The sequence below is a fragment of the Festucalex cinctus genome, chromosome 4, assembly GCF_051991245.1.
Source record: "Festucalex cinctus isolate MCC-2025b chromosome 4, RoL_Fcin_1.0, whole genome shotgun sequence".
Classification (NCBI taxonomy): domain Eukaryota; kingdom Metazoa; phylum Chordata; class Actinopteri; order Syngnathiformes; family Syngnathidae; genus Festucalex; species Festucalex cinctus.
In genome coordinates, this window is record NC_135414.1 from 24,445,631 (window position 1) to 24,473,597 (window position 27,967).

The 27,967-nt window shown below is 40.0% G+C and overlaps 1 protein-coding gene across 2 annotated transcripts; it reads left to right on the forward strand.

Moving 5' to 3' along the window:
• The first annotated feature begins 1,878 nt into the window (after positions 1-1,878).
• Positions 1,879-27,102, forward strand: LOC144017868 (ras-specific guanine nucleotide-releasing factor 1-like). Of its 2 annotated transcripts, XM_077519828.1 has the most exons (27): positions 1,879-2,445; positions 6,388-6,494; positions 6,750-6,897; positions 7,240-7,332; positions 7,608-7,861; positions 7,967-8,046; positions 9,909-10,102; positions 10,673-10,782; positions 11,148-11,266; positions 12,094-12,254; positions 12,804-12,867; positions 13,434-13,576; positions 13,753-13,835; positions 15,054-15,302; positions 18,753-19,126; positions 19,255-19,371; positions 21,394-21,564; positions 21,996-22,102; positions 22,178-22,290; positions 22,446-22,506; positions 22,592-22,698; positions 22,878-22,962; positions 23,039-23,236; positions 24,671-24,750; positions 24,847-24,964; positions 25,084-25,152; positions 25,513-27,102. In XM_077519828.1, the coding sequence occupies exons 1-27, from the start codon at positions 2,170-2,172 to the stop codon at positions 25,603-25,605; spliced, it is 3,774 nt and encodes a 1,257-aa protein (XP_077375954.1). In that variant the 5' UTR covers positions 1,879-2,169; the 3' UTR covers positions 25,606-27,102. The 2 variants fall into 2 exon arrangements, with proteins under 2 accessions (XP_077375954.1, XP_077375955.1); XM_077519829.1 differs by lacking the exons at positions 1,879-2,445; positions 6,388-6,494; positions 6,750-6,897 and adding an exon at positions 6,903-7,030.
• The last annotated feature ends 865 nt before the right edge of the window (positions 27,103-27,967 follow it).

Sequence of the window (27,967 nt, forward strand, 5' to 3'; positions counted from 1 at the left end):
TGTATGGAAAAACATATCATGCAATAACCAAATAAATGTTTATTGTGAATTATTTTTTATTATGTATTAAAGAGCTTATGTGGGGTTTTATCACAGTTCCTCTGAGGTTTTTGGATCAGATGCCCACCTGCTGTAGGTTCGGTACCTATTATAAAGTGTGCTGCAGCGTTCATGGTTCTTACTGCATGCAGTTTCTGTTATTGCTAAAACTTGTTTACGGCGCTACTAAAAACTATTTCTTTAAATTACAGGACCATATTTCTCAACAATACAGCACTTAATGTTAATGGAGCAGATGAACTGTTCGGAGACAGTAAAATAAAATGAAGCCATTCTATTGGTTATTTAGTCAGTTGTCTCAAATATTCATATACAGTATAGTATATTGTGCATTTTACATACACTGTTTATTGTCTTGCTGCATTTTCAATCATTTCATGGGGGGTGATTTGAGATATGAGTGTTTTGAGGTATGAGCATGATCACAAGGTAAATTAAAAGAACAGCTTGCTCACTGACATGTTCAGAAATAAGGAAATAAGGAAAGATGTAGCCTATACTTTTATACTTTTGATTTCACATATAATTGGTATCAGCATAACCTTGCTCTCGCAAGATGAATTCTCGCGGTATTTGTGAGTTCACAAACTCCGGAGAATACCATCTTGTACCGCTCCTGCAGATAACTGCCGTTCCCGAACCGCTGGTGGTTCGGACCAATCACAGAACGACATTGTGTTTGGGGGCGGGATATGCAACTGTGACGAAACCAGGAAACCAGCGCCGACGCAGCGACTAACAAACAAATGGACGCTGCAATTAATTCTATTCTCGCAGAATTACTCACCGTTTCCTTGTTGAATGTTGGACAGCAAGAGGCGCTTCGTACATTTCTAGCTGCTAAGATGTTCCTGCTTCCCCCCCTTCGACATGAACGAAGATGAAATTTTCACCCGTGGGCGTGACGGGTTAAAACAAACGTGTAGAATGTCGCATCGTCCAATCAGCTCGAATTATTGTACAGAATGTCCCGCCTTTTTCCCAACGAAATTACTGTGGAGCGATGCCAGATGGATATGTAATAGCATATCCGTCTGACTATTGCCAGGTTAGTATAGGCTAGTGCTTCTCAAATAGTGGGGCGGACCCCCCCAGGGGCGCGCGAGGCTTCGTTCCCTCGGGGAACATGCTTTTTTATTTTGATTTGATTTTTTTACTGTCTTAGAATAAAGTGCAATTGCGCCTCCACTACATTAGGGGGCAGTGGCGCTCTCATTGGCAGAGTGTGCGCAGGTGGTATAGGGGTTTTTGCACACAGCACAGAAGAGTATGAGTATGAAGTGTAGGCACGAAGTGTCGCAGACCCTCAAGTGACACCATAAAAAAATATTTAACAGGGTATGAGAAGACAGGCGGAGAGAGACGGAGATAATTATATTTATTTATTTATATTTATAGTCGTGGGGGGGGGGGGGGCGTGAGATGTTTTCTTCTTCCTAGGGGGGGCATGACAGAAAATCATTGAGAAGCACTGGTATAGGCACTGCAAAAAAAACATGAAATAATTTGGTCATCCCCATGGACTACCATTTAAATTAATACCTCCTGACGGCATCAACCAAACATATTTATCTTTGTATGGCCATAATTTATGATACAGTTCTTGTTGTGTATCTCATTCGATTGCGCATGGTGGCCTAGTGTGCCTTTTGGAGTGCATTAAATCAATGCAAATTAATGATCGATATTTCAGTGCAAAAGATGTGTGTGTGTATGTGTGACGGCGAGTTGGAGCATCTGTCCAACGTGCTGAAAGCTATGCCGCTCTGGGGGGGGGGGGCAAGTCACGTGACTGCGCTTCCTTGCGCGTATGCGTCGACGCAAGTGCGCGCGCACGCACTTCTTCCCTCACAATGAGGGGTTCTCTCGCGTGGATGCTCTGGTTTCATCTCAGCCTTGAACGCGCGTGGGGTTCTTTTGAGTGTGCGTCTTTTTTTTCTTCTTCTTTTTTTTTTTTTAAGAGGAGGGGGGCTTCTCCCTCAAGAGAAGGGGCCCTCTCGCAAGTGCCCGTCAAGTGAGTGTGTGTCTCGTGAGTGCTGAGGAGGAGGAGGAGGAAGCGGAGAAAGATGTAAGAAGCGGCAGTGCGCGTCCTCCCGGGGGGGCTGCAACATGCAGAAGGGCATGAGGCTCAACGATGGCCATGTCACCTATCTGGCGCTGCTGGCCAGGAAGGACGGCACCAGGCGAGGGTGCCTGAGCAAGAAGAGCTCGGACAACACCAAATGGCACCCCAAGTGGTTCTGCCTGCTGCAGAACATGTTATTCTATTTCGAGAACGACTCCAGCTCGCGCCCCTCCGGTCTCTACCTGCTGGAGGGATGCGCGTGCGACAGGGCGCCCTCACCCAAGACGCCCCCTTCCGCTAAGGAATGTCTGGAGAAGCAGGTTGGTAGGATGCGGTTGGGGGGGGGGGGGGGTGCTGCTGCTTTGCGATTCGTGCATGAATTGACAGAATGAACTTCGTGCTCGTCCAGCTTTCTTGCTGAAGAAAAGCTAATGAGGGAGAACAAAAACTTGCGTCCAAACTTTTTGTAGTGTGCCATCTGGCGGAGGCGGGCTGCCCCTTCCCCCTGCAGTTTTGACGTAGCCTATTGATTGAACTCCTTGTCTTGATATTAATAGCATCCTACCTTGGCAACCGCGTCTGCCCGCTTCGTGGCGGCATGAATCTATAGCTCGCAGTGCAACAATGAGAAAAATACTTGTCATATTCACCACTAAATTGAACGCAAATCACTTGTCAGGGAGATTCCGTTGCAAGCAAAAGCTTTAGGAGGTTGGAGGAGTGTTGAAGACGGTGATGAGGGGGTCTTAAAACAAAGTGATGACATCAGTCGGCCTGTGTGAAAGCTGCCCTGCCAGCTGCAATCTTCCGCAGCACAGCTTGTAGAAGCCAATAGTCTCCATAAGCTTGTCATTTTTTTAATCCCAATCATCTTTTTTTTTATGTCTATTTAGTATGCGTTTCGTTTCCCTCAGCATTGCAGGACTATTGATTGGGTGTTATGACTTGATGACATGTAAGGTGACAGCTGCTCATACAAGCTGCCCCACTCATTTATTTCAACAGTGATTAAATGCATTTGAAAGGCTTCAATTAGCATCACGCTGTCTTCTGTTTCACCACATGTCTCGTGTCATGTGTCTTACTGGTGTGAAGAGGCTGTTTGGTAAGTGTGCGTGTGCGCATGTGTATATGTGCGCATTATTTTTTATTATTTTTTATTTTTTTACATGAGATAATGATGGTATCGTTTGGTTTTATGCGACACCGGTGCCTTCTCGATACTTTTCAAATGGTTCAGGTGCTTAAACGGTTCTCAAATCGGTACCTGAAAAAAAATAAAACTGCACATATTGTGTCAAAAACAAAACCCTTTTATTTGCAGGGTTAAATTGCCATTTCAGTGCCGTGGCAGTGCTGCGAGTTGGGCTTTGTTTTATTTATCCGAGTCCGACTTCCGGCGCGTAATTTGTCAAACACCGTGCACTGCTCAGCTTTTATACGGACTCCAAGAGTCGCCAAGTATTTCATTAAATTTGAGGTGTTACCTCCCTTGCATGTAAAAGTTTGACGACACCTGTTGCATGTTGTACTCTAGAAGTCATCCTTCTTCGGTGAAAAATGAAGCCAAACTTTCGACCGTTATGTTGTCGGCATCATGCAAGGTGAAACCGGAAGAGCAATGGGGTGTTACAACAATAAAAGTCAGACACCGGAATTTTTGTTTTCATTCGGTCTGGTTACGACTGCTTGAGTCAGATTCGGTGACGTAGGAGGGGCTCTTTGCACAACTCGACTACTTCCTTTATTTCCTGTCTTTCCTGAGTGGACAATCTGATTAATCAGGTGGCCATTGTCGTAGTGGTTACTGAGGTCTGACACATCCGTATTAATCAGATTGTCCACTCATGAAGGACCGGAAATGAAGGAGTGGTATTCAGTTCAGGAAGTAGTGGAGTTGTGCAAAGAGCCCATTAGTAACGACTTTCTGTAACCAACCCTTGATAATGATTTGTCACTACTGGTATTTGACACTATACCACTTGGGTGAGAACATTTCAACTAGAATTTAACAGTGCTTCATTAGCAGGCGTAGTAGCGCACAGATGTCAACTCGCGCACAGTTTTGCTTTGCTAGTAAAATGTATCACAAAGTAAAAGTCTGCACACTCTTTGAAATTACCGCACTCCTCCTCATTGGTTAAATCCATGTCACATGGTTTATGGACACCATGTTGTTTCTTCGGCATTGCTTTGCTTTAGATTATCAGAAATATTAAACAAATCATCAAATGGTCAGCTATTTCTACTTCAATTAGCCTACTACAACAACAATTAACAAAGTACATTTTTGTCCACTTTGTATTTTCTGTCAGTCTGGATGCCCTGAGGCACTATGCTGCCTCTCACAGGTCATTCTTGGTACTACGAAAGGTATCTGTAAGCCTATCGTACATTTCAATTAGACATGGCTATGGCACCATTTTGTGGTGTGTGCTTTCAGAATGAGTCCAAAACAGCAAATAGACAAGTTTTCAGCGAATAGAGGCTCTTTAAAATAAATAAATAAATAAATCAAATGGGCAGAGGAACACTGTAGGCTACAATCATTCTGAAAATGAAAAAGAGCAAAACAGCGCCATCTGCTGGATTTTGTGTGCTTGTCTCATGTCTCATTGCTTTCGTAGCTCATGCTGATGCGTCTTGAGGTGAAATGAGGACAAGGAGAGGAACCAATAGACCAGGTGTCTGAGCGCATGCAGATTTTGACAAAGATCCTCCCGGTAATGAGCGGGCTGTGGAGGTCATGTGAGGCATTAAACGTGCATACCACAACATGCATGTTTGTGTGGTTGGCGTGTTCGAAAGATGCGGGAGGAAGGGCCGTGCGAGTGGATCTTATCAGTGTGTGACAGGGAAAGGGACAACGCAGCGAATCGATGCCAAGCCAACTGCCACCTTGCAGGCCTCCAGTGCTTTTTATAGTTGCATTCACTAGAAAAAAAAGAAAGAAAAAGAACAACTAAAAGCATCTTTCCCCTCCATCCTTCCTCATTTATCTTTCCTTTCTCATTGTAGTATTTGTTGTGTACCACTTTGTTATTCCCCATTTAGAAGGCAAGCTACGTTTAAGACCACTGTTACCATGGCAACCTCTATTTGCATCGGAATAAAAATTTGCATTTGAATGGGCCAATAAAACGAGAGAATATGAGTCGATATCGTGCACTTAGAGACGAGACAAATGAGACAAATATGACGGGCGGCGGATGGTGACTGACAATTGTGCTAATGCAAAAGTGGGTCACACACAAAAAAAAAGGACAAAAAATATGCAAAGCAAAGTTACATAATGTCACAAACAACAGTAGTTTACTGAGTGATTAATAATCTGCTTTTGGGTGGGCTTATTTCAGAAAAGGGTAACATTTATTTGCACAATCCCTCAATGATTTCTGCTAATAATAATATAATTATTATTATTATTACATCAGCCAATAACTGGTTTCATGAAACGAGGTTTACATTGAAATAGTCTCTATTACACATTCTCAATACATTTTATTCAGCATTTTGTTTAGAATAAATCACAATATAAATACAAAACTTCTAAATAAAATAAAAAATAATAATAAATAGGCCTATATATATATGTGGATAAGTCTTGCTGAAAATAAATATAATAAAAACAATTGAAGTGTAATAATAAGCCACGTTAAGTATGAGCAATAGTAATATGGGCTGTGTGCTTTGCATGAGCACTGTTAGTGGTACTGCCTGCTCTGCATTAGTCTCATAAAAAAATAAAATAAAAAAAAAGTAGCAAGCGTATGTAGCTAACAAGTATGTAGCTCAATGTAGCAGAGTAAAGTTTTTTTTTTTTTTTTCTGTTTTTTTTTTAAACAAAAAAAGTCACTTAAGTACATGGAATATGATGCTACCCACCACTGGAAGAAGTGTCACTGTGGGATCCCACGACGCTTCATTCTCCTTGAACTAGAAGAAACTATTGCTGAAACTTCCAGATCTTGTATAGAACACATTGATTTTTACAACGTGACAAACATTTAAGCCCTGACATAGTTCATAGAATCTCATGAGAGATGCGCTGAGGAAGCCGATGAACACATCCTGTACAATGCTACTGAGATGCAGCCGGGAGAAGTTATGAGTGTAATACACCGCTTAACCTTTTGTACAATTTTGGTGAGAACACGCCACATAGTTAATGCTGGCGCTTTTCCCGTTTATGTTAATGCAGTGAGAGGAATGCATTTTGAAAACGTCATCTCCTGGTGTCTCTTTCTGTTTGTGTTTTCTAGTATTACTTTACAGTCACGTTTAATCATGACAACCAGAAAGCTTTGGAGCTGCGCACAGAAGACGTCAAAGACTGTGACGAGTGGGTCGCCGCCATTACGCAGGCCAGGTAAGTAACACTCATCGTCAGCACTGCCTTTTTGCTTCTTACATTATACAAATGAGAACTAAAGCCCAGCCCACAGTGATACATAGAGGACGGGATGATGTCCTTTGTTATGATCGTCTGTTGTGTATGTAAAGCATCCTTGTGTCTCGTGAAAGGCACTATAAACTCTAAGATTATACGTTAGAACTATTATTATTAAAGCTCCGTGAAACATGCAACAAAGTTCTTAACGTGTCTATGTGTGTGTCTCTGTAGTTACAGGAACCTCGCTACAGAGCATGAGACCCTCATGCAGAAGTATCTGCACCTACTACAAATAGTGGAGACGGAGAAAACGGTTGCCAAGCAACTTCGGCAACAGATAGAGGACGGGGAAATCGAGATAGAGCGGCTAAAATCAGAGGTAACCTTCTTTGTGCTATCTAGCAAGAAACACTCAAGTATGTTTTTGTCCAGAATGTCCGCACAGGAGACGGAGAAAGGAATGAGGGAAGTGTCAAGACAATAAATATTGAAAGGATGTAAAGCACATTTCTGTGAGTCAACACTTAAAGATGTGTACGAGGGATTCAAAATGCCAATTTGAATGGTTATCAGTACATGAACTTCAAATTTCCGTATTTAACTGTCCAAAAACCTGTCAATCATCTGAGGAATTCTAGGGGAAAATGCATTTGTTTGTAATACACAAATGGATGATACCATTTTTTTAAAAAAACAATTCCCTTTTTGTGTTGAACGTTAGATTGCTTCACTGCTGAAGGACAACGAGAAGATCCAGTCCAATCCGGAGGTACCTCCAAGTGATGACGACACTGAGATCCAGAAGATAAAAAAGGTGGGAGAACCTGCTGTGTTGACAGATTTGAGGATGCAGTGAGTTATTAACGATAATGAAAGGAATGAGGAAAAAAAAAAAGACAATTTCTCATCGTCAACTCAAGAGCTCTTCAGCCTGCACCCAGTGGAGCAGCTGCTCTCTTTGAGAGCTCCTTGCACATCTCAAGTGAAAATTTCATTGTCAGAGCTGTTCAGCAAACTGGTCTCCATTTCCAAATGGGATCTCACAACTTCTAAACAAAACAAATGTAATGGACGACTGTTGACTCGCAGGTCCAGAGTTTCTTGCGAGGTTGGATTTGCCGCAGGAAGTGGAAAACCATCATCCAGGACTACATTCGTTCACCCCACGCGGAGAGCATGCGGAAGAGGAATCAGGTTGTATTCAGCATGCTGGAGGCCGAGGCCGAATACGTCCAACAGCTGCACATCCTGGTCAACAACTTCCTGCGGCCACTACGCATGGCTGCGAGCTCCAAGAAGCCGCCCATCACACACGATGACGTCAGCAGCATCTTCCTCAACAGGTAGTGAGGCTTCTCCAGGATGAGGATCCGAACCACAACCATGGCCTCCACCAGTCTTTTTCAATATGAAACGCACATAACAGCTTTTATTATTTGTTTTGTCAGCGAGACCATCATGTTCCTCCACCAGATCTTCTACCAGGGGTTGAAAGCCAGGATAGCGAGTTGGCCCACACTGGTGCTGGGTAAGAGAAATGGCAACAAACCCCTAGTCCTGTTAAATTAAGTCACGTCATGTGTTCATACAAGAGATAACAACCCATATGGTGTGAACTGCTGGTGAACAACATCACACAGTATGCACAGAGAAAGGTGTGCTGTAATTCTTGTGCTAAGTCAGTCTTCTACTTGCTTGTTTTTATAAAGGACCACTTGAATAATGTTGAGATAAAACATTTATGATGTGCAAGCCATCTGGCCCCGACACTCTTTGTTCAGTAAATCTGTCCCGAGTTATGCAAGTCCACAAATCGTAAGAAATGTCCACTGCGCTTTTCTGTTACCACAGGCAGGCGTCCAATCCGCCTCCCCTTTTTTAGCCAAATTTTTGACTGAGACTTTAATCAAGCTCTTAAAACTCTAGATGGGTGTACAAGAGTCACGCAGTTCATTGCCAACTTGGAGCTGGCAGTCTGACTGGGCATCTTGTTGTTTTTCTGTCTGTGACGCTTAGCTTCCTGAGTCATCCAGTCATTCACTCTTCTTCTTCTTCTTCTTCTTCTTCTTCTTCTTCTTCTTCTTCTTCTTCTTCTACCGGCGTCATTCTGTCCTGCTCCTCCTCCTCCTCCTCCTCCTTCTTCTTCTTCTTCTTCTTCTTCTTTTTCTTCTTCTTCTTCTTCTTCTACCGGCGTCATTCTGTCCTGCTCCTCCTCCTCCTCCTCCTCCTCCTCCTCCTTCTTCTTCTTCTTCTTCTTCTTCTTCTTCTTCTTCTTCTTCTTCTTCTTCTTCTACTACTACCTGGGTCATCCAGTCCTCCTCATCTTCCTCCTCCTCCTCCTTCTTCTACCTGGGTCATCCAGTCTTTCTTCTTCTTCTTCTTCTTCTTCTTCTTCTTCTTCTTCTTCTTCTTCTTCTTCTTCTTCTACTACTTCTACTACTACTACTACTACTACTACTATTACTACTACCTGGATCATCCAGGCATCCTCCAAATCTGTATTGAAAAATGTTTGATTCTTGCCAAGTTTGTATGTCTTACAGCAAAAAAAAAATCCCCCCCAAAAAATCCTTCTTCTACCTGGATCATCCAGTCCTCCTCCTCCTCCTCCTTCTTCTTCTTCTTCTTCTTCTTCTTCTTCTTCTTCTTCTTCTTGATTTCAGACGATTGTTGACCCAAGATGTTTGAGGCACCTAAAACTGCAGATTAATTCGGTTTCAAACCCAGTTCACAATCAGACCACTCACATTTGAATGATAGCCGATTTCAGGCCTGGTCGGCGCCAGAATTTTGGATGCTCTAGCCCAACAACGGTCAGAGAAATGTGGTGAACCCTGACATTGATCTCACACCGCTGAAGGAGATGTTTGACTATATTCAGAGCTGGGCAAAACCATCGTTACATTGACGGATGCCCATCTTTTGGCAAGTGCTTCCGCGTTATTCGCAAGTGCTTTATGACGCTAAGCCTTGAAAAAATACACAACTGATCTCCGACTGAAGCAGGTTTACGTCCATCGATCTGGATCAGTACAGACGGTCCTTGAAGTCCATATAATTTTACAAAGTTTTGCCCAGCTCTGACTATATTTCCCAATCCCAAACTATTCCCCATTCTGCAATTGTCAATACCAGTGAAACAGTAACAACCTGAACTTAAAGTGTCAGCGCTTCCATCATTAGCGTTGATTTGATTAACATAGAAGGCAATCAACTTGTACAGTGTGATTTGGAATTTGCAATTGATATTCTGTAAAATATATATCCAACTTCCAGGTCAAGTTTTCAAATAATATGTCTAAAACTTAGTACTGGTAATTAATTTCTGCATCAAGAACTGAAAAACTGGCCCAGGAAATACACAAAGTATGCTTCTGTCTCCCTGAATAGCGGACCTCTTTGACATTTTGCTGCCCATGTTAAACATCTACCAAGAGTTTGTGCGGAATCACCAGTACAGCCTGCAGATCTTGGCCCACTGCAAGCAGAACCGGGACTTTGATAAGCTGCTAAAGCAGTACGAGACCAAGCCCGACTGTGAGGAAAGAACACTGGAGACCTTCCTAACTTACCCCATGTTTCAGGTATGCACAACAGGATCGCCGCATATGTCTGCACTGCAGTATGGACTTTCTTTTTCAGTTGTTATTGCTTCAGTAGTGCAGAGATTTATTTATATTTTTTCATAGCTGTTTAAAGTGCTAGCATAAATTTGGACATTCCCCCTTTCAGGTTTCCTATAAACTGAAAAATGGAGTTCAAGTGTAGAAATTGTAATTGTTAATTACGGCTCTTGCGGCAGGGTGGCATCCACACTACTTCACTTTTATCATCATCATCACATCTGTGATGCATAGTTATGGACCTTAATGTATTGTATCTATTAGGCCGTTTGTGTTTGCTAGCCTGTGGTTCTCAAAGCTTGCTAATGAGTTTCAACTTCTTGTGAGGTGGCAACAGTTGCTAAACAGCACATAGTATTTAAGGGCAAGAGTATTTTTCTGTGATCATATAATGAGATTATATAGACCAGAATGGTTTCATGAAATATAAGTGTGGAACCTAGCCAAGTAATACTTTAGTACAGAGAGCACATATTGAACGGTCTTGTGACTTCTAGAAGTTTTTAATTAGTCTGTATTTCTCTGTGCCAGATCCCTCGTTATATCCTGACCCTCCATGAATTACTGGCTCACACTCCTCATGAGCATGTGGAGAGAAATAGCTTGGACTACGCCAAGTCCAAACTCGAGGAGCTTTCGAGGTACATCTGCACATCGCCAGTCAATCATTCAGACAGAGGCAGAGGGACATTCTATAATGTGACCATCGAAAACTGATATTGTTTCCCTATATTGTTAGTGTCAGAATCATGTTTGCAAAAGCGAGTTATGAGGAGATCTGTGTCAAAGTAGCACAACTTTCCATAACTTTGACGCTCAGTAATGTCCTTGGCTGGTTCAATTCAACATTCAGTTCCATACATTCAACATAATTTCAAGTGATTTCGCCCAACCAAAATCTGATGAGATAACTATGGAATATAATTAAATGGAAAAAGACCATATTTAGCCCTTGAGTTTTGCTTCCAGAACGTCTTTTTGATCATGATCTGGTTTATTCTTTCAGAATAATGCACGACGAGGTGAGCGAGACAGAGAACATTCGGAAAAATCTGGCTATTGAGCGAATGATTGTGGAGGGCTGTGAAGTACTGCTGGACACCAGCCAGACCTTTGTCAGACAAGGTAGTTTTTTGGGGGGGGTTTTATCGCCACTCACTGACATTATTTATTTATCTATCCATCCACACTGATTTTTTTTCTACCAGGTACATATCAGGAAAAAATAGAACATTTCCTTCCCTTGTGAGTTACCGGTAGCAAAAATCCTGGTGGTTTGTTTGCAAAAGTCGGTTTGTGGTACATTGACCACTTGTTAGGCTCTGGAATTGGATCCTAAAAAACGCAGACACAAATAAGACTTTAACTCTTTATTCGCATAACATCGAGAGGCGTGGAACTAACTTGACGAAACCAGAAACAACGAAAATGTTATCAAGAATCAAGAGATGCTAAGCTAACTGGGGCTGTGGAGGTGCACAGGGAAACAGAGGAATAATCCGACGAAAACACACACTTCTCTCTCAGGTTTATATAGACAGTGAATCTATCAGATTGGCTGTGACGTGGGTAACAGGAGTGGCATGGAATTATCTGATTGCCTGTTGAACCGATAAAGAGATTAAAGATTCCTGACATCACATAGCTTCTGACTTCACATAGCTTCTTACCAGTTGAAACTAGTTGCTGTTACATGCTGATTGAATCAGAACCCAAACAAAGCACAGTCATGATCCAAACATAACGATTGCCCCAAACAGAATACAGACAAAACACAGTCATGACACCACTTTTGCAAACAGAAACTCATTGATGGCTTTTTCAATTCTTAAGATTGTGCACTCTTTGATCGTAAAGTGTATTTCATTGTTGAGTTTTTTTTTTTTACTAGTTATTTGTGTTGTTGCCCTTTTCTATATGTGCGTGTGTTTGACAATATTGGCCTTCCACAGGTTCTCTTATCCAGGTGCCCATGAGCGAGAAGGGTAAGATCACCAGGGGCAGAATGGGTTCTTTGTCTCTGAAGAAGGAAGGCGAGAGGCAATGCTTCCTCTTTTCCAAACATCTCATCATCTGCACTCGAGGCTCAGGGGGGAAACTGCATGTCACCAAGGTTAAGCAAAAGCATCACGCAGAGGAACATTTGTACACTTGTATTTAAAAACAACAACAACAACAACAACAAAGTTGTAATGAGAGAGGAATCTGTCAAACACAGTAATGTATTATTATTATTATTATTATTATTTGTATCTTTTCATGATACTTCACATAGTGTTTGCCCCCAATTAGTTGATGCTGGTTGAGTCAACCAATTAAGGCAAATAAAAGCCTCTCTTTTATCATGCAGCCACTGTAAACATCTCAGTTCAGAGACCCTACTGTTCACATACAGACGTTAAATAGTTAGTTCTGAACCCATTTGAGATCTGTTAATTACAAAAACAGCAGCACCGGAGCACGACAAACTCTTGTATAACAGTGTGGAGATTTACTACATTGTAAATGAGCGCTCTGCACAGTAAAATAGATTACTTTGCATGATGTATGGATGATTTATTAACTATTTGCAGTGCATCCACCTTTATGTCTCAGTCATGGAGAATGTTGGAGGTTTACGGGTTCTCTATCTTATCTTCTTAATATGCATCTTGCGTTGCAGAATGGTGTGGTATCCCTCATTGATTGCACACTGATGGAGGAACCAGAGGGCACTGATGATGAGTGTAAGTTATAGCAGACCCAGGTAGTTAGCTACTTGGCTATACTGTACGAAGTGTATCAAAACAAGTTTCAGGACTGGTGTCACAAATGATGTACAGTATTTCAAATCCAAACTACAAGTTTTCCCCTTCAAAGTAATCCCCAAAGAGTCCAGTGCACTTTCCCAGCCTTCTCTGCTACTCTTTCATGCACTTTTAATGCTATCATTTATAATTATAATTAAGAAAAAAAAATTACTAAAATAAATAGAAATTATATATTTAAAATGTTTAATTTTATTAATGTTTTAAATTTATTATTTGCAACAAGTCAATTAACCAATTATTTAACGATGACAATATAAATGAATAAGAAAGGAAAAATCCATCTTAATAAACCAATTATGAGGGAAATAAAACATACGTATAATTGTAAGGATTTTTCACGTATACTTATATACAATCCTTTATATTTTCACCATGTTTTAGATGATCTATTTTGTCATGCCAAGTATTTTAATTGCCTATTCTAGTGACATCAAATAATGCATAAAGATGACTGAACAGTTTATCCAATTTGTACGCTACAGCCAAAGGGGAGCGGAGTGGCCAGGACAGTGAGCACCTGGACTTTAAAGTGATAGTGGAACCGAAAGATGGGCAACCGTACACTGTCATCCTGGTGGCTTCATCGCGACAAGAGAAGTCGGCATGGACGAGCGATATCAGCCAGGTAAAGACCAAGAAATGCCACCGCAAGATTGGAAAGTGCATTTTTTTACATGTTAAATTGTTGGCTACAAAACACTTGTAGTGTAGTGAAGAAGCCACAGCGGCCTGTACTTCAATTCCAACATCGAGAAACCGCTAACTCTCTTGCGCCTCCATCTGTTCTCTTTTGTCTCTTAGTGCATCGACAACATCCGCTGCAATGGTCTGATGATGAATGCTTTCGAAGAAAACAGTAAAGTCTCCGTGCCACAGATGATTAAGTGAGAGTCACTCCATACATTTGACACACACAACCGCAGATAAGCGAAACGATCACAGACATCCCTAAAACGCTGGAGGGAATTTGATCCGCCTCTCTCAGCAATCCTCAATAAAACCTCAGAGGAAGTCTTATAGCAGGGGTGTCCAAACTACGGCCCGGGGGCCATTTGCGACCCGACGTCCATTTTTCAGTGGCCCGCGACATATGCTAAAAATGGCATTTGACTCAGTTCAAATAAAATAAACAAAACAAAAATGTTTGGAGATGGTCAAAGTAAGAAGGGAGGGTATCGAAAAACAGGTGCCATTAAAGGTTATTTTACTTAACTAAAACCAATTAAAAAAAAAAACTAAAACAAAAATTTTAAAAACAATATTGTTTCCGAAATAAAATAAAAACAAAAATGTTTTTTTAAAAAACAAAAAAAACAAAAAAACTAACAAACTACATTTTATGTTTACAAAACTAACTAAAACAAACTAAAATTGTAGCAAACATGTACTTCATTTTAGTCTTTGGTAATTAATTGAAAGCATGAGCATTTGTGGATGATTTGAAATAGGATTTTTAGTAGATTTATTTGGATATAAACCGGAATAATGACGTTTGAAAGTATGTCACACAGAAGTGACGTCATCTCGCAGCAGCCAATAGAAAAGCACCAAAAGATGACCTCGTTCCCATGCTTTTTTTTTTTTTGTAAATATCGCACACAAGTAAGCCCTTTTTTTTTTTTTACTAAACTAAAACTAATACTGAAACTAACAAACTAAACTAAAACTAAGCATTTTTTTTAAAGAACTAAACTAATAAAAACTAACAGAACCACCCTGAAAACTAATACAAACTAACTAAAATGAAAAACTCCAAAACTATAATAACCCTACTGCCATATTACAAATAAATTGGTTTATATACTGCAGCATTTTTCTAAATATGCAAAAGCACAAATAAATTATTTGTACAATTTTTAGGACTAAACACAATTTCTCTTCATAACATTGCGTCCTTCTGATTTTCTGTATGTGGCCCTCAAATGAAAAAGTTTGGACATCCCTGTCTTATAGCCTACAAAGCTCGAATAACATTGAACCCACATATGTTCCATTGTTGAATCATATATTTTTTTAGAACCTCAGAGGATTGAAAAGGGGCCGTCTCGGTGAATCACCTAAAACGTCCTGGAAAGCTGACCTCATTCTGTACTGTCCCGTAGATCCGACAGCAGCTTGTACTGCGACGATGTCGACATCCGCTTCAGCAAGATGATGAACTCCTGCAAGGTGCTGCAGATCCGCTACGCCAGCGTGGAGCGCTTGCTGGAGAGGCTGACCGACCTGCGCTTCCTCTCCATCGACTTCCTCAACACCTTTCTTCACTCCTACCGCGTTTTCACCAGCGCAGACGTCGTGCTGGACAAGCTCATCACCATCTACAAGAAGCCCATCAGTGCCATCCCTGCACGGTGAGCATTGTCTTTATTTATTATTACCCTCACAATCATGCCAATGAACATTTCAGAATTTTTTATTTTTTTTTTATTTTATTTTTTATGTAGTTAGTTTTAATTATTTTTCAGGGTGGTTCTGTTTATTAAAGGGATACTTGCCCCATTGAACAATTTTCAGCAGTAAAAAGTTAATATTTTGTCCAGAATGAATTTGATAACGTCATTATTTTTCACGTACAATTAATACTTTTAAAAAGTAATTTTTCTACTTGCTGTCAACTGATAATGACATCACCTGTGCTCAGGAAGTAGGTAACGGCCAATCATGGCTCACCTGTTTTCTGGGTTTGGTCAGTAAACTGAGTCATGATTGGTCGTTACCTACTTCCTGAGCACAGGTGATGTCATTATCAGCCGACAGCAAGTAGAAAAATTACTTTTTAAAGCTACTAATTGTATATGAAAAATAATTATAAACAATATATTTACTTTTTACTGCTGAAAATGTCTCAATGAGGCAGGTATTCCTTTAATTTTAGTTATTTCAAAAATGCTTAATTATTACTTGTGTGCAATATGTAACAAACAAATATTGCGATATTAAAACTGCGCATAATATATCGTTGTCGTCATTTCACGATAATAAAAGCAGCACATCTGTTAAAAAGGTCAGGTTGATTTCCATTTGTGCTGCTCTGCTCTAGCACCCTCTGGTGGCTAGTTGTTGTTGTTTTTTGTTTTTTTTAGAGCAGTTTGATTTTCACAAGGCATGTTTTGGCCCTTATATGTTTAAATTCCACGCTAATGGTTAGATGAAGAGGCACGTAATATGCTTGTGAACCGAGTCAATATGTTGAGAAACTCAACATATTGCGCACAAAACTTAACTGTAGTTTCAGTTAGTTTTCGTTTTTATTTTATTTCGTTAAAGAAATTGTTTTTTGAATTTTTGTTTTCATTTTTTGTTAGTTTTTCCATCCATCCATCCATCCATCCATCCATTTTCTGAACTGGGGTGCTGGAGCCTATCCCAGCTGGCTTTGGCGGGGTACACCCTGGACTGGTTGCCAGCCAATCGCAGGGCACACAGAGACAAACAACCATCCACACTCACAAGCACACCTAGGGACAATTCGGAGCGCCAATGTGGGAGGATACCGGAATACCCGGAGAACGCACGGGGAGAACATAAAAACTCCATTCGTTAGTTTTAGTTAACTAAAATAACCTTGATCGCCACACTGGAAGGCGGGAGCTAAATTTGGAACCCAGAACCTAGAAACTGTGAGGCAAATGTGTCAACCACAAGGACCCTCTGCTGTCAACTTTGAGAACTTTATATACGTACTTCCCCCCTGCAATAAAAAAAAGAAAAAAAAAGAAAAATGTTTTCTTTCTACTGTCCAGCCCGAGGACGTCCAGGTGAGGACGTCACGCTCCACCGAAGCCCACCCACCTTTCCTTCACCCTCAGCTCTCTCCTGCTTTTTATTCCTCTTTCCACAAGTCTGACCATCCCTCTCTCCGCTGCGCTGTCGCCATGACAACCCTTTACTTTGCTGCAGGACCCCACCCTCTCCTCATCCTCCCTCGCCCCCTCCTCTCATCTGCAGCAGTATTAAATGTTGATGGTGGTGTTTTGTACTCCATCACCCCTCTTCCTCCTTTTTGGTCTGCACCTTCCATCCATACACTTCCTGTTTTATCCTCTTTATGTCTCATAACACCTCTTCGACTTTCTTAGCAAATGATGCGAGCAGACGCAGCACACATTGTAGGAGTGGCGGTAGCGTCCCCACAGCAGCCTTCGCTGTGGAGGAATCCATATCCGCTATGTCACTGACTCCAACCTACTTCTCCCACCTTGCTTCACTCTCTCTCTCGCTCTCTCTCCCGTGTCTCAGTGGGCCTCCCCCGGGCTGGTTGCTGTTGGCAGCGCCCGTGCCTTGCAACGCTGTCACTTGACTGGGCTATTTATAGGCCTTCAGAGGGGGTGGCTCTCTTAGTGCAAGGCGGATGCTGTCTTAAACAATGTCGCTCCCATAAAAAAGAAAATGAGCTTGCCCAAAATGGGCTTGATGTTAATGTGCTCCCTCTGTGTACACGTACACATACCATGTTTGTCTTTGTATCGTAGTAGGGACATCTCATTGACATAATGCATTTCCTAGCCCCATACCATAGCCTTAACCATCACAACTCATTGCCTAACGCTAATCCTAACCCCAACCAAAACCCATTTCAAACCTAAACTCTAAAACCAAGTCATGACCCTCAAAAAGAGGTCTGAACTTGTGGGGACCACCAAAATGTCCCCACAAGATCAAGTTGGTCCCCAAAATTATAGTTAAACTAGGAAAAACACACGTGTATGGGTTCCATAATACAGCAAAGACAAAAGGCACACACCAAGTGTACCATCCATTCACCATTACGAATATACTATATTTAGCTACGTATTTTAAATGTATTTTATATTCAATTGTAGTTTTTTATTTTTTATTTTATTTTATTTCACCTACCTACCTGGCTGTTAGTAAGGTTGCACAAGAAGAGAAGATTATTTGGAAGAAGAACCCAAACAATACACAGTTTGTTTGATTTTCAAAAATAATGTTTTCACGTTAACCATGGAACTGTACTTCCAACATTTCTTATAATTCTGACCAACAAACAAACTTTACCTACTCTACAGCGAATATTTAATAAAGAGCGGGCAAATGTATGCACGTTCTATACTTAGGTAGAAGTTAAAGATACTTGTGTGAAAAATGCTCTGGTAAAAGTCGTCCTGATTTGTAAAGGTAAACAGTACAGACTCTTAAGGACTAAAAATAAAAATAGAAATGCATTATTTATTGTCTACTAGATACATGACCTATTTTAGTAACGCAGCAAAATAAAAAATAATCAGCACTTCATAACATATCCAGCATGAGCAAAATAAAATGTAAAAAAAAAAGCAAAATTTTGCTCTCTAAATCAGGTTGACGTTAGTGTTGTACCTGTTTTTATCTATCTTATAAGACATCAATCAATCAATCAATCAATCAATCAATCAGCCTTGGTTGACTTTGACTTCCTCTATTTACATCTTTTTTTATGCTGTGTCATCAAAAAAAAGGAAAAAAATAAGAAGCCTGTTTTGACAAATTCAGGAGTAGGAAGATATGTTTGCCAATGTACAGAGTACAAAATTAAAAAGTGATCGAAAAATACAGCCAAATAAAGTGCAAATACCTTGGGTGTGAGCCTGAGACACTACTCATAAACATATTTGACGATGCCTGGCAGACACAGCATCAAAACAGTTAGTTTTACCAGTAATAACAAACAGGTAGGACTCCAAAAGTTGTGTATACGTAATCAGCTGCTATATGTTGATCATACGTAAGACAAATCAAGTCACAGGCTGTGTACATTTTTATCTTTGAAGAAGAATGAAATGAGATCTCCCTGCCTGCAGTGCTTTGGAGCTCTTCTTCGCCAGCAGCCAGAACAACAAACTTCTGTACGGCGAGCCGCCCACATCGCCACGCGCCAGTCGCAAGTTCTCGTCCCCGCCGCCGCTCGCCATCACCAAGACGTCGTCGCCCAACCGGCGCCGCAAGCTCTCGCTCAACATTCCCATTATCACGGGAGGGAAAGCGCTGGACCTGGCCGCGCTCAGCTGCTCCCCAAACGGCTATGCCGGCATGCACACCGCCATGTCCCCTTTTGGTAAGACCGCCCTGGACATCAACAAGCTGTTTGTGTCCAGCACCATGGCTAGCAAGATCCCAGATGAGGGGGAAGCCAAGGCTGAGAGCAAGGTCGATGAACCTGTCCTCAACAAGCAAGGTTTGAACCTTTTTCCCATGTTCATTTTATCTTGTAAGACTGCCCAGTCAATATTGATCTTTGATGTCTATGGTCGTCATTTGGAGTGAATGATTTAATTACGTTACAATCTTTTCATCACTATCCAGATTTGTCAGTGAGAGAGGAATGTGACCAAGAACCGTGCCAGAGTGACGAGACCGAAGCGGAGATGTCTCCTCCCAAGTCGCCGTCGACACCCAAGACCGTCAAGTCAAAAAACTGTGGTACGTAATCCAATAACAAAAGTGATTTTCGTAGACGAGTAGGCCTACGCTCTTTTTCCGACATTGTTCTTTCCTTATTATGACAATTTTTTTTCCAAATCTGTTGACTTTATTTTCATAAAATGATTTATTTTTTTTATATGGTTACACATCATAATTTAGGACTATACTTAGAAAATTAGAATTTCTCTTGTAATATTATAGCTCTGAACTTTTACTCTTGTACAATTTTAAAATTACAATAACATTTGTTCTCATACTAATCTAACAGTTTCTGCCCATGTCCCACCCACTTGCACAGTTTGACTGCACTGTTCAGTGGCTGCTGAAGTAGGATAAAGTATAGTGATAGACCGATATGGCTTTTTCAAGGCCGATACTGATACCGATTATTAGTAGTCAAGGAGAACGATAACCGATATTTCAAGCCGATATTTATTTGCTGTAGAAGAGAAAATATTAGTGTAAAAATTAAAAAGTACTTTTTCTTTTCAATTTTAAACGATATTGGCAGCTTTGTTTAAAAATTATATTTAAAAAAAATTGCAGGGAGTTTCAACATTTCTTTTTTTTTTTTTTTTTTTTACTTTTTTTTTTTAATTCTTAAAAATAAAACATGTAGGGAATTCCCAGTGTCAGCATCCTTATTTATAAAGTGGAAATTGAAATAGATCCATAAATGAAAAGTTCCTGTATTTCACTGTGCAAAAAAATGAACGCAAATGTAGCAAATTTGGGGTTTTCATCAGGATTCATAAAAAGTTTCAAAAGATTTTTGCAGAAGGTGAACAAATTGTCAGAATGTGTTCAAAATACCCGCTTTATTGGCTTTCAGATTGGTCAAAAGGCCGATACCGATATTTGTCAAACTGCCAAATATCGGCACCGATAATCGGCCCGGCCGATAATCGGTCTATCCCTAATTAGTAGATGCCAATAATTATAGCAGTGCCCCTGATTTAGTTTGATTTATTTAGTGAATAGGTTTTGTTAAGTCAGAAGTAATGTAATATTGTAATATATTTTCACAGATGACAAAAAGCGCTATATAAATAAAGATGACTTGACTTAATTGTAACTTATACCATCTAGTGGAAGAGCATTTTATTGTTCTGCCTGTCACGAAACGTCTTTGACAATACATAGAGGTATGACGGAAAAAACATAATACTTTTTTTTTTACCCAATTAACTGACGTTTGAAAATTCCCCATGCCACACCTGATTATCTCTCAGGTCAGGTAAGGAATCACTGAAAGTAGAAAAGTGCTAACCTAAACAGTATGTCATGACAGAGTGGGAATGAGCTATTTCAGGAGCCAGTTAAATGACGGCAGCAACAGTATACATGGAGCAACTTTTTTTTTTTTAAAGTGGAAATGATCGAGTCTGGCAAGAACCAAATAAGGGCTTGTAGGGAAAGAAAGAAAACAAAAAACAAATAAACACCCACAGCTTCTCGGACCTGCTTGCTACCACGCTGAGAAGGAGCATCCACCCTGTCGGCAGTAAGGCACAATTAATCCCTCGTGTGTTCTCCTCCCACAATGTTGGATACAAGGGAAGCCAGTGCCGTGCTAGTGTAGGTGGTAGGAAACCTTGTACCTTAGCAACCATGTGCGTGTTCTTCTAATACCGCCCCCGGTTCGATGGAGAAAGGCAGGGAGGAAGTGTGAGTGGGAGGCACAGGCAACCACCATCACTGAAACAAGCTTGTAGGACAAACTCACGATTTGGTCTGCCTTGGCTCGATTACGCCCTCTGGTGGGCAACACTGTTATTTGGTAATGTACAATCCAGAAATGGACACAATGATAGTTTTGACACAACAGCCATTCATTTGATATAAGCATGTCCTCATTTGCTCACTAATGTGCTGACTTTGTGCTTTGTTACATTTTAGAGGTGGCATTTACATCCAGGTAGCCTAGTGGTTAAAATTTCTGCCTCATAACTCCAAAGAAACACATTCACTTGTATCGGATGTAAGAAGTATTAACATTCAATTTCTCTTGGCCCACAGATTTTACACTGTTCTCCTTCAACAACAGCATGGTGGTGTCATCTTGCCGGGAGCTGGACAATAACCGTAGCGCCCTCTCGGCGGCCTCGGCCTTCGCCATAGCCACAGCTGGCGCCAACGAGGGCACGCCAACCAAGGAGAAGTACCGCCGCATGTCCCTCGCCGCCACAGGTCAGATTGTCTGCTGAAATGCCCTTCATGGTCAGATGGCAGTCTTTGGAAACAAGCGTGTTAGCCCACAAGCTAGCTAGCTAGTGGCTAGCACTGAGTTGTCAACTTGTCACCAAACTGAAAGGAAAATACTTTTCAGAAAGCTGCTTCTTACCTAAAGTCTATATTTAAAACTATTTTGATTCCTTCATATGTAATGTTAGAATTTCTTCATAATTTGTGATTTTCATTAGCTGTAAGATTTAAAAATCAAAATAATATAAAAAAAAATACAAATAAATAAATAAAAGCATAAAATATTTCACTCTACATGGTGGAAATTTATGCAATGTGCCCAGTTCCCTATTTGAGTTGAACAATTAAAAATAAATTACGTTTTCCATGATATTAAAATGTTTTGAGGTCCATCTGTATCTTCAACCTGTTGCCAGGATTCCCAACAGACCAGAGAAATGGAGACAAAGAGTTTGTTATCAGAAGAGCGGCTACAAACCGAGTCCTGAATGTACTGCGGCACTGGGTTTCCAAACACTCCCAGGTACACGCACGTTTGCATGAATAAATAAATAAATAAATAAATAAATAAATAAATAAATAAATAAATATTCTCCAGGACTTTGAGCTGAACTCAGAGCTGAAGATGAGGGTCATTGGCTTTCTGGAGGAGGTGATGCATGACCCAGAACTCCTGACACAGGAAAGAAAGGCTGCTGCTAACATTATTAGGTGAATTTCTTAATTTTAAGTTTGCAATCTCCTACAAAGAATGGACCAACCTGTATCCATTGAAATCACCACTGATCATCATCACAAAAAGAAAGTGGGGACGCTGTCTGTTGTCGAACACACGTTTCAACCACTTTTCTCACTTTAACATGCAGGACTCTAGCACAGGAGGACCCTGGAGACAACCAGGTTACCCTGGATGAAATCATTCACACGGTGAGAGGAAAGAACCAGCCTGCTTGCCCTGTGTCATTGCCCCCATGCTTCATTAATATAATGTTTGTGCGCTTGTGTGTTTAAGGCGATGGAGGAGTGCCGGAACGAGCCGTTTGAGAACCACTCTGCCCTGGAGATCGCCGAGCAGCTCACTCTGCTCGATCACTTGGTCTTCAAGGTCATCCCGTATGAGTGAGTGCAACAAGATACACTTTCTGACAAAATACGATGCAGCGATGTGACAAATGTCTTGAATGAAGGACAATAAATTTGCAATATTACAAGAAAAGATTTTGTGTTTTCGTGAAATGTGGTTTTTAATAGTACCTGTATCCATGTTTTACTGAGTACTGTATTTGATATTTCCCCAGGGAGTTCTTCGGTCAAGGCTGGATGAAGAACGACAAGAACGAGAGAACTCCGTACATCATGAAAACCACCAAGCACTTCAACGACGTGGGTCCATCAGAGCAATCACAGGCGGAATACGTGAAAAAGACTGACCGCGATTTACGTGCTTTGTTCGAATCAGATCAGCGACAGGATCGCCACCGAAATCCTGCAGTGGGACGACGTCAACATGCGGGTGGCGGCCATCGAGAAGTGGGTGGCGGCGGCGGACATTTGTCGCTGCCTGCACAACTACAACGCCGTACTGGAGATCACGTCTTCGCTCAACCGCAGCGCCATCTTCCGCCTTAAGAGGACCTGGCTCAAGGTCTCCAAGCAGGTAGAGTACTATACTATACTATACTATACTATACTATACTATACTATACTATACTATACTATACTATATAAATGATTATATATTATAACTGGGCTTCATTCGTGTATGCTGTGGACATTACAAAATAATAAAAGTATTACTTTGGCGCCATCTTGTGGGGAACATTGTGTCAGGGTTGAAGCAGAAAATCTGCTGAAAAAAAAATGGGTGACTAAATTAACCATTAAACTATGAACTGTCGTGATATTAATGTAAAATATTGTTTTGATGTTGTCATAAAGTTTGTGGAAACACAAACGGATAAACATTCCTACTCACATTCACATCTGTGGACAGTTTGCAGGGGTGTCAAACTCATGTTAGCTCAGGGGCCCCATGGAGGAAAATATATTACGAAGTGGGCCGCATCGGTAAAATAATATATAGGCCTATATATTATATAGCCTGACTTAAAAATAATTGCTGTCAATTATACACAGATTTTCGCTATTTGTATGCCAGCCCTAAATTACGGAGCTCAACCGTAATCATATTGTTCCAAAAAATAATACAAATGCAAATGGAACGTGGCGATAACCAGTCCTGGACGTGTTAAAGCTACCTGTTTTGCATATATATTGTTCCCAGAATGCATTGCGTGGCGCAGTTTAATGACGTTATAAGGATGCTAATCCTTGTCATATCTATTTGTGTTACCAGTAATTGAATTAGTGTCGTATTTAACACGTTTGTCTGTCTATGATTAAAAATAATAATATAATAATAATAATTAAACAAACCGTAACTTTAAGTTGTGTGTAAAATAATGACATCCAAGACGATTCCCCCGTACAAGTTGCATTGCTCATCTGAGGACTGCTTGTGAAGTTACAAATTTTATGTATTTTGATTGTGGCCGACTGATTAATTAGTCCGACATTACAATTTTTTATTTATTTTTTTTCTAACTTTACAAAATCATCTCACAGGCTGGATTAAACCCCTTTGCAGGCCTGATCTGGCCCGCGGGCCGTATGTTTGACACCCCTGGTTTATCGTCTTTAATGAAAGCAAGAAGCATGTTTTTGGAACACGGGAGTTCTCGAAAACGTGCAAGCATGAAAGAAGATACAAATTCAGCACGGGACGTTCTTAACCATTATACGTCACCATTTGAAGTGTGAATCTCAACTCTAGCTTTTTTGTTTGGTGTGTTCATGTTATTACCAGTATCTCCAGCCTCCCTTCAGTTTCCAAAAACATCCATGTTAGTTTCATTCAAAACTCTAAAATTTAAAGAAATGTAAAATGGATGGACATAGTAAAGATGGAAAAGCGTTACTGAATTGATTATGTTCAGTGTACGGTATTGTTGTCTTTTTTTTTAAGGCGCGCCTTTCTCAGTTTGGAATCCAATTGTCCTTGTGTTTTGAGATCTGTGTTTGATTTTCTTAGACCAAAACAGTGATTGACAAGTTACAAAAGTTGGTGTCATCAGAAGGTCGCTTCAAAAACCTGAGGGAGGCGCTCAAGAAGTGAGTCAGCCTGTTGGCTGCGGAGAAAACTTGTTTTGTTAATGAATATTTTAGATTGATCGCTAATTGTTCACTACTGCGTGTTTGTGTCCTCAGCTGCGACCCGCCTTGTGTTCCCTACCTGGGCATGTACCTGACCGACCTGGCATTCATCGAAGAAGGAACACCCAACTACACTGAGGACAACCTGGTCAACTTTTCCAAGATGAGAATGGTAATAGATGCCTTCACGGAATTATTCTGCTGTTTTCCATCTATGTGCTCAAAAGAAACCCACAATAATGTCTGTGAAATATTGAAAAATGATTATCATCAAATCTTGTTTGTTCTCAGATTTCTCACATCATCAGAGAAATTCGCCAGTTCCAACAGACAGCCTACAAGATTGATCATCAGCCGAAGGTAATTATTTTTTTTTTCCTCTCTTCTATTCATTGGAGGTAAATTGTTACTACTTTAACGTTCAAACCTATTTTGAAAACCTTAACTCAACTTTGAAACCCTAACCTTAATTTGACGCCCTACTCTGAAACACAAACTCGTTGGAAATCCTACTTTATCAGTATACCACCGAATGTGCAAGCCTACCATAATCATGGAATTGAACTCATTTAAAACCCTAATAGAGTCAACATATTTTCCAGAAATTACTCACTGACAGCAGAGTCGAGTATTAAGTTAAAGTCCAGTTTGATGTGTGTGGGTTTTATGTTATTTATAGGCAGACATAGTGCAATTCCACATTTGTTGTTGTTGTCACAGGTGGCAAAATACTTGCTGGACAACAGCTGCGTGCTGGACGAGGAGCGTCTTTACGAAACGTCCTTGAGAATCGAACCCAAGGCATCATCGTGAAGAAACTCGTTTTACTTTCATATCAAGTGTACAGGATCGCTATATTCTGTTGTCATGTACATATACGCTATTATTTGTATTTGAGGCCGTGCCCTTCTAGTATGTTCTCCTTAATGTCAAATATAGAGGCTAAGTAGATGCCCACAGGTTTTATTCATATATGAAATTATGTGATATTTATGGTCTTTATTATATACTGTACACTTGGATTTTTATTTCAGATGAACGAGTATATACAGTAGGTGTGATAATTCACATGTCTTGGCTTGATTTACACTGCAGGTCCAAGTGAAAAATTCCTACAGTTTATCTGATTTTTTTTTTCACCATCTATTTTTATGTAAATTTTAAGTGACAAATATTAGCTTTGGCTGTATTTTGGCTGACGGAACATCTGAAATAAACCGCATGCACCCAAATTGTAAGTAAATAACACCACAAGCGTTAATACTTCGGGAGTAACAAACATAAATAATGTACATAAATAATACAAATATATAACGTTACCTAGCGTTTAGTTGGCTTGGGCTGATTTCCCAACACCCCATTGATTTAAAAGTGGGTGAAGTCCACATTTTCCCAATGGCCCAATGGCCTTTGGCAATTATTTACTCTAATGTAGCATATTTAGATTTTATTTGTCTATGCATTTCTTGTAGTTTACATTTTAACAGGTATTTTTATTGTGTTTGTGTTGTTTGATAAAACCGGATTGTGTACATGTACGTCAACAATTAGTGGATTTCAATGACATCAAGCTTGCATTGGCCGGATAGTACGTATATCCAATATGTGTATTTTTGCTGTACTCGCATTGGCAGATATGCCATAAGTATCGTTTTTTGTTTTTTTTATCACATTCTGATCCGAAGATATCTGATTCAACGCATTTGAGAGCAAAAGGAAAAAAAAATCGGAATTGTGTCACTTCAACCATGCAGTGTAAATCCAAGATTTGGTCAGTCACCAAATTTTGCCTTAAAAGAAACGTTTCCTTTTTTCCTCAGTTGTTCTGAAGTCATCATCAAAACAATGATCAAAACCAATAGACTATTGATAACTACATGAGCCTTTATTAAATAAAATAAATGAAATCAAGTTTAGTTCATTTAGATCAGAAATTACTATAAATGGACTCAGTGAGTTATTATTATTTCCTCAAAGGCCTCCGCTTGAGAGACACCATACCCCAAAAAATTTATTAAATAGGACCGTCACACGTTTTTAGTTGTTTTTTAAAAAACATAAAATATTTATAATGGATAAATTAAATATATATATATAAATATATTTGTATTTTATATATATTTATATATGTAGAGAGACCTTTTGCCACATTTAAGGCTTCAAACAAAGATACAATTTTATTATTATTATTATTATTTTATTTTATTTTATTTATTTTTTAAATCACCACCGAGTGGGACATCCTCATTAAGTGGAAAGTAATTTATCCAATATAAAAAAAAATTTTTTTTTTTTGTTTTTTTTTGTTTTGTTTTTTTGTTTTTTTACAAATACAAAAAACTGAAAAGTTGGACATGCTAAATTATTCAGCCCCTTTTCTCTCAGTCCAGCCAAATGACTCCAGAAGTTTCAAGTTGACAATGACAATCTATTTATTTCTCCAAGCCAAAGTCCTTGCCCTAATAAATGCCTTCGAAGCTATTTGAGTAAATAAACACTCCCAGCCACTAAATGAGGAAATATAGTATATATTCTTATTTGCTTGAACGGAATGAAATGTTGGGATGATCACGTTTCATGTAGCCGCCGGCGCAGAACGATTATTCTGTGGGTTTTACCTGAGGAAAAACATGGGTTGGTTTTTGCTTTTTGCTTCTTACCACTTTAGACGTAACGCGATTTATGTAGCAAGTTTAGTGTTTCATATGAGAAGACCCTCTTTGGCCAGTGTTACATAGCCTTAATCATGAAAACAGATATATACCACAAATGTATGTAAACTATTTTGCCAATGATGCTGATGTACATGTTTCCCTGTGTACAGCATAATGTAATAACACCTCTGTGTATGATACTTCCAAGTGTACCACATCACGTCTATTTTATGTATTAGCAGGACCTATACAGTAGTAAAATTGTTTAATCTCGAGATATTTCTATGTATTTTTACAGGCTTTGTATAGACGAGCGCCTGACGCTTCAGTGGCACGCATGTACCACTTTTTCACGTGTTCAGAATCGATATCTTAGCAGCACTGTCTCCCTCCCAAAGGCACACGAGATATTTGCAATACGCAGCGCTACGACGACCAATTGTGTGCCAACAGCTTGAGTCAGTATTTGCATTTATTTCTTTTTTTGCACAAGAAAAAAAAAAAAGGTGTATTCTTTCCTG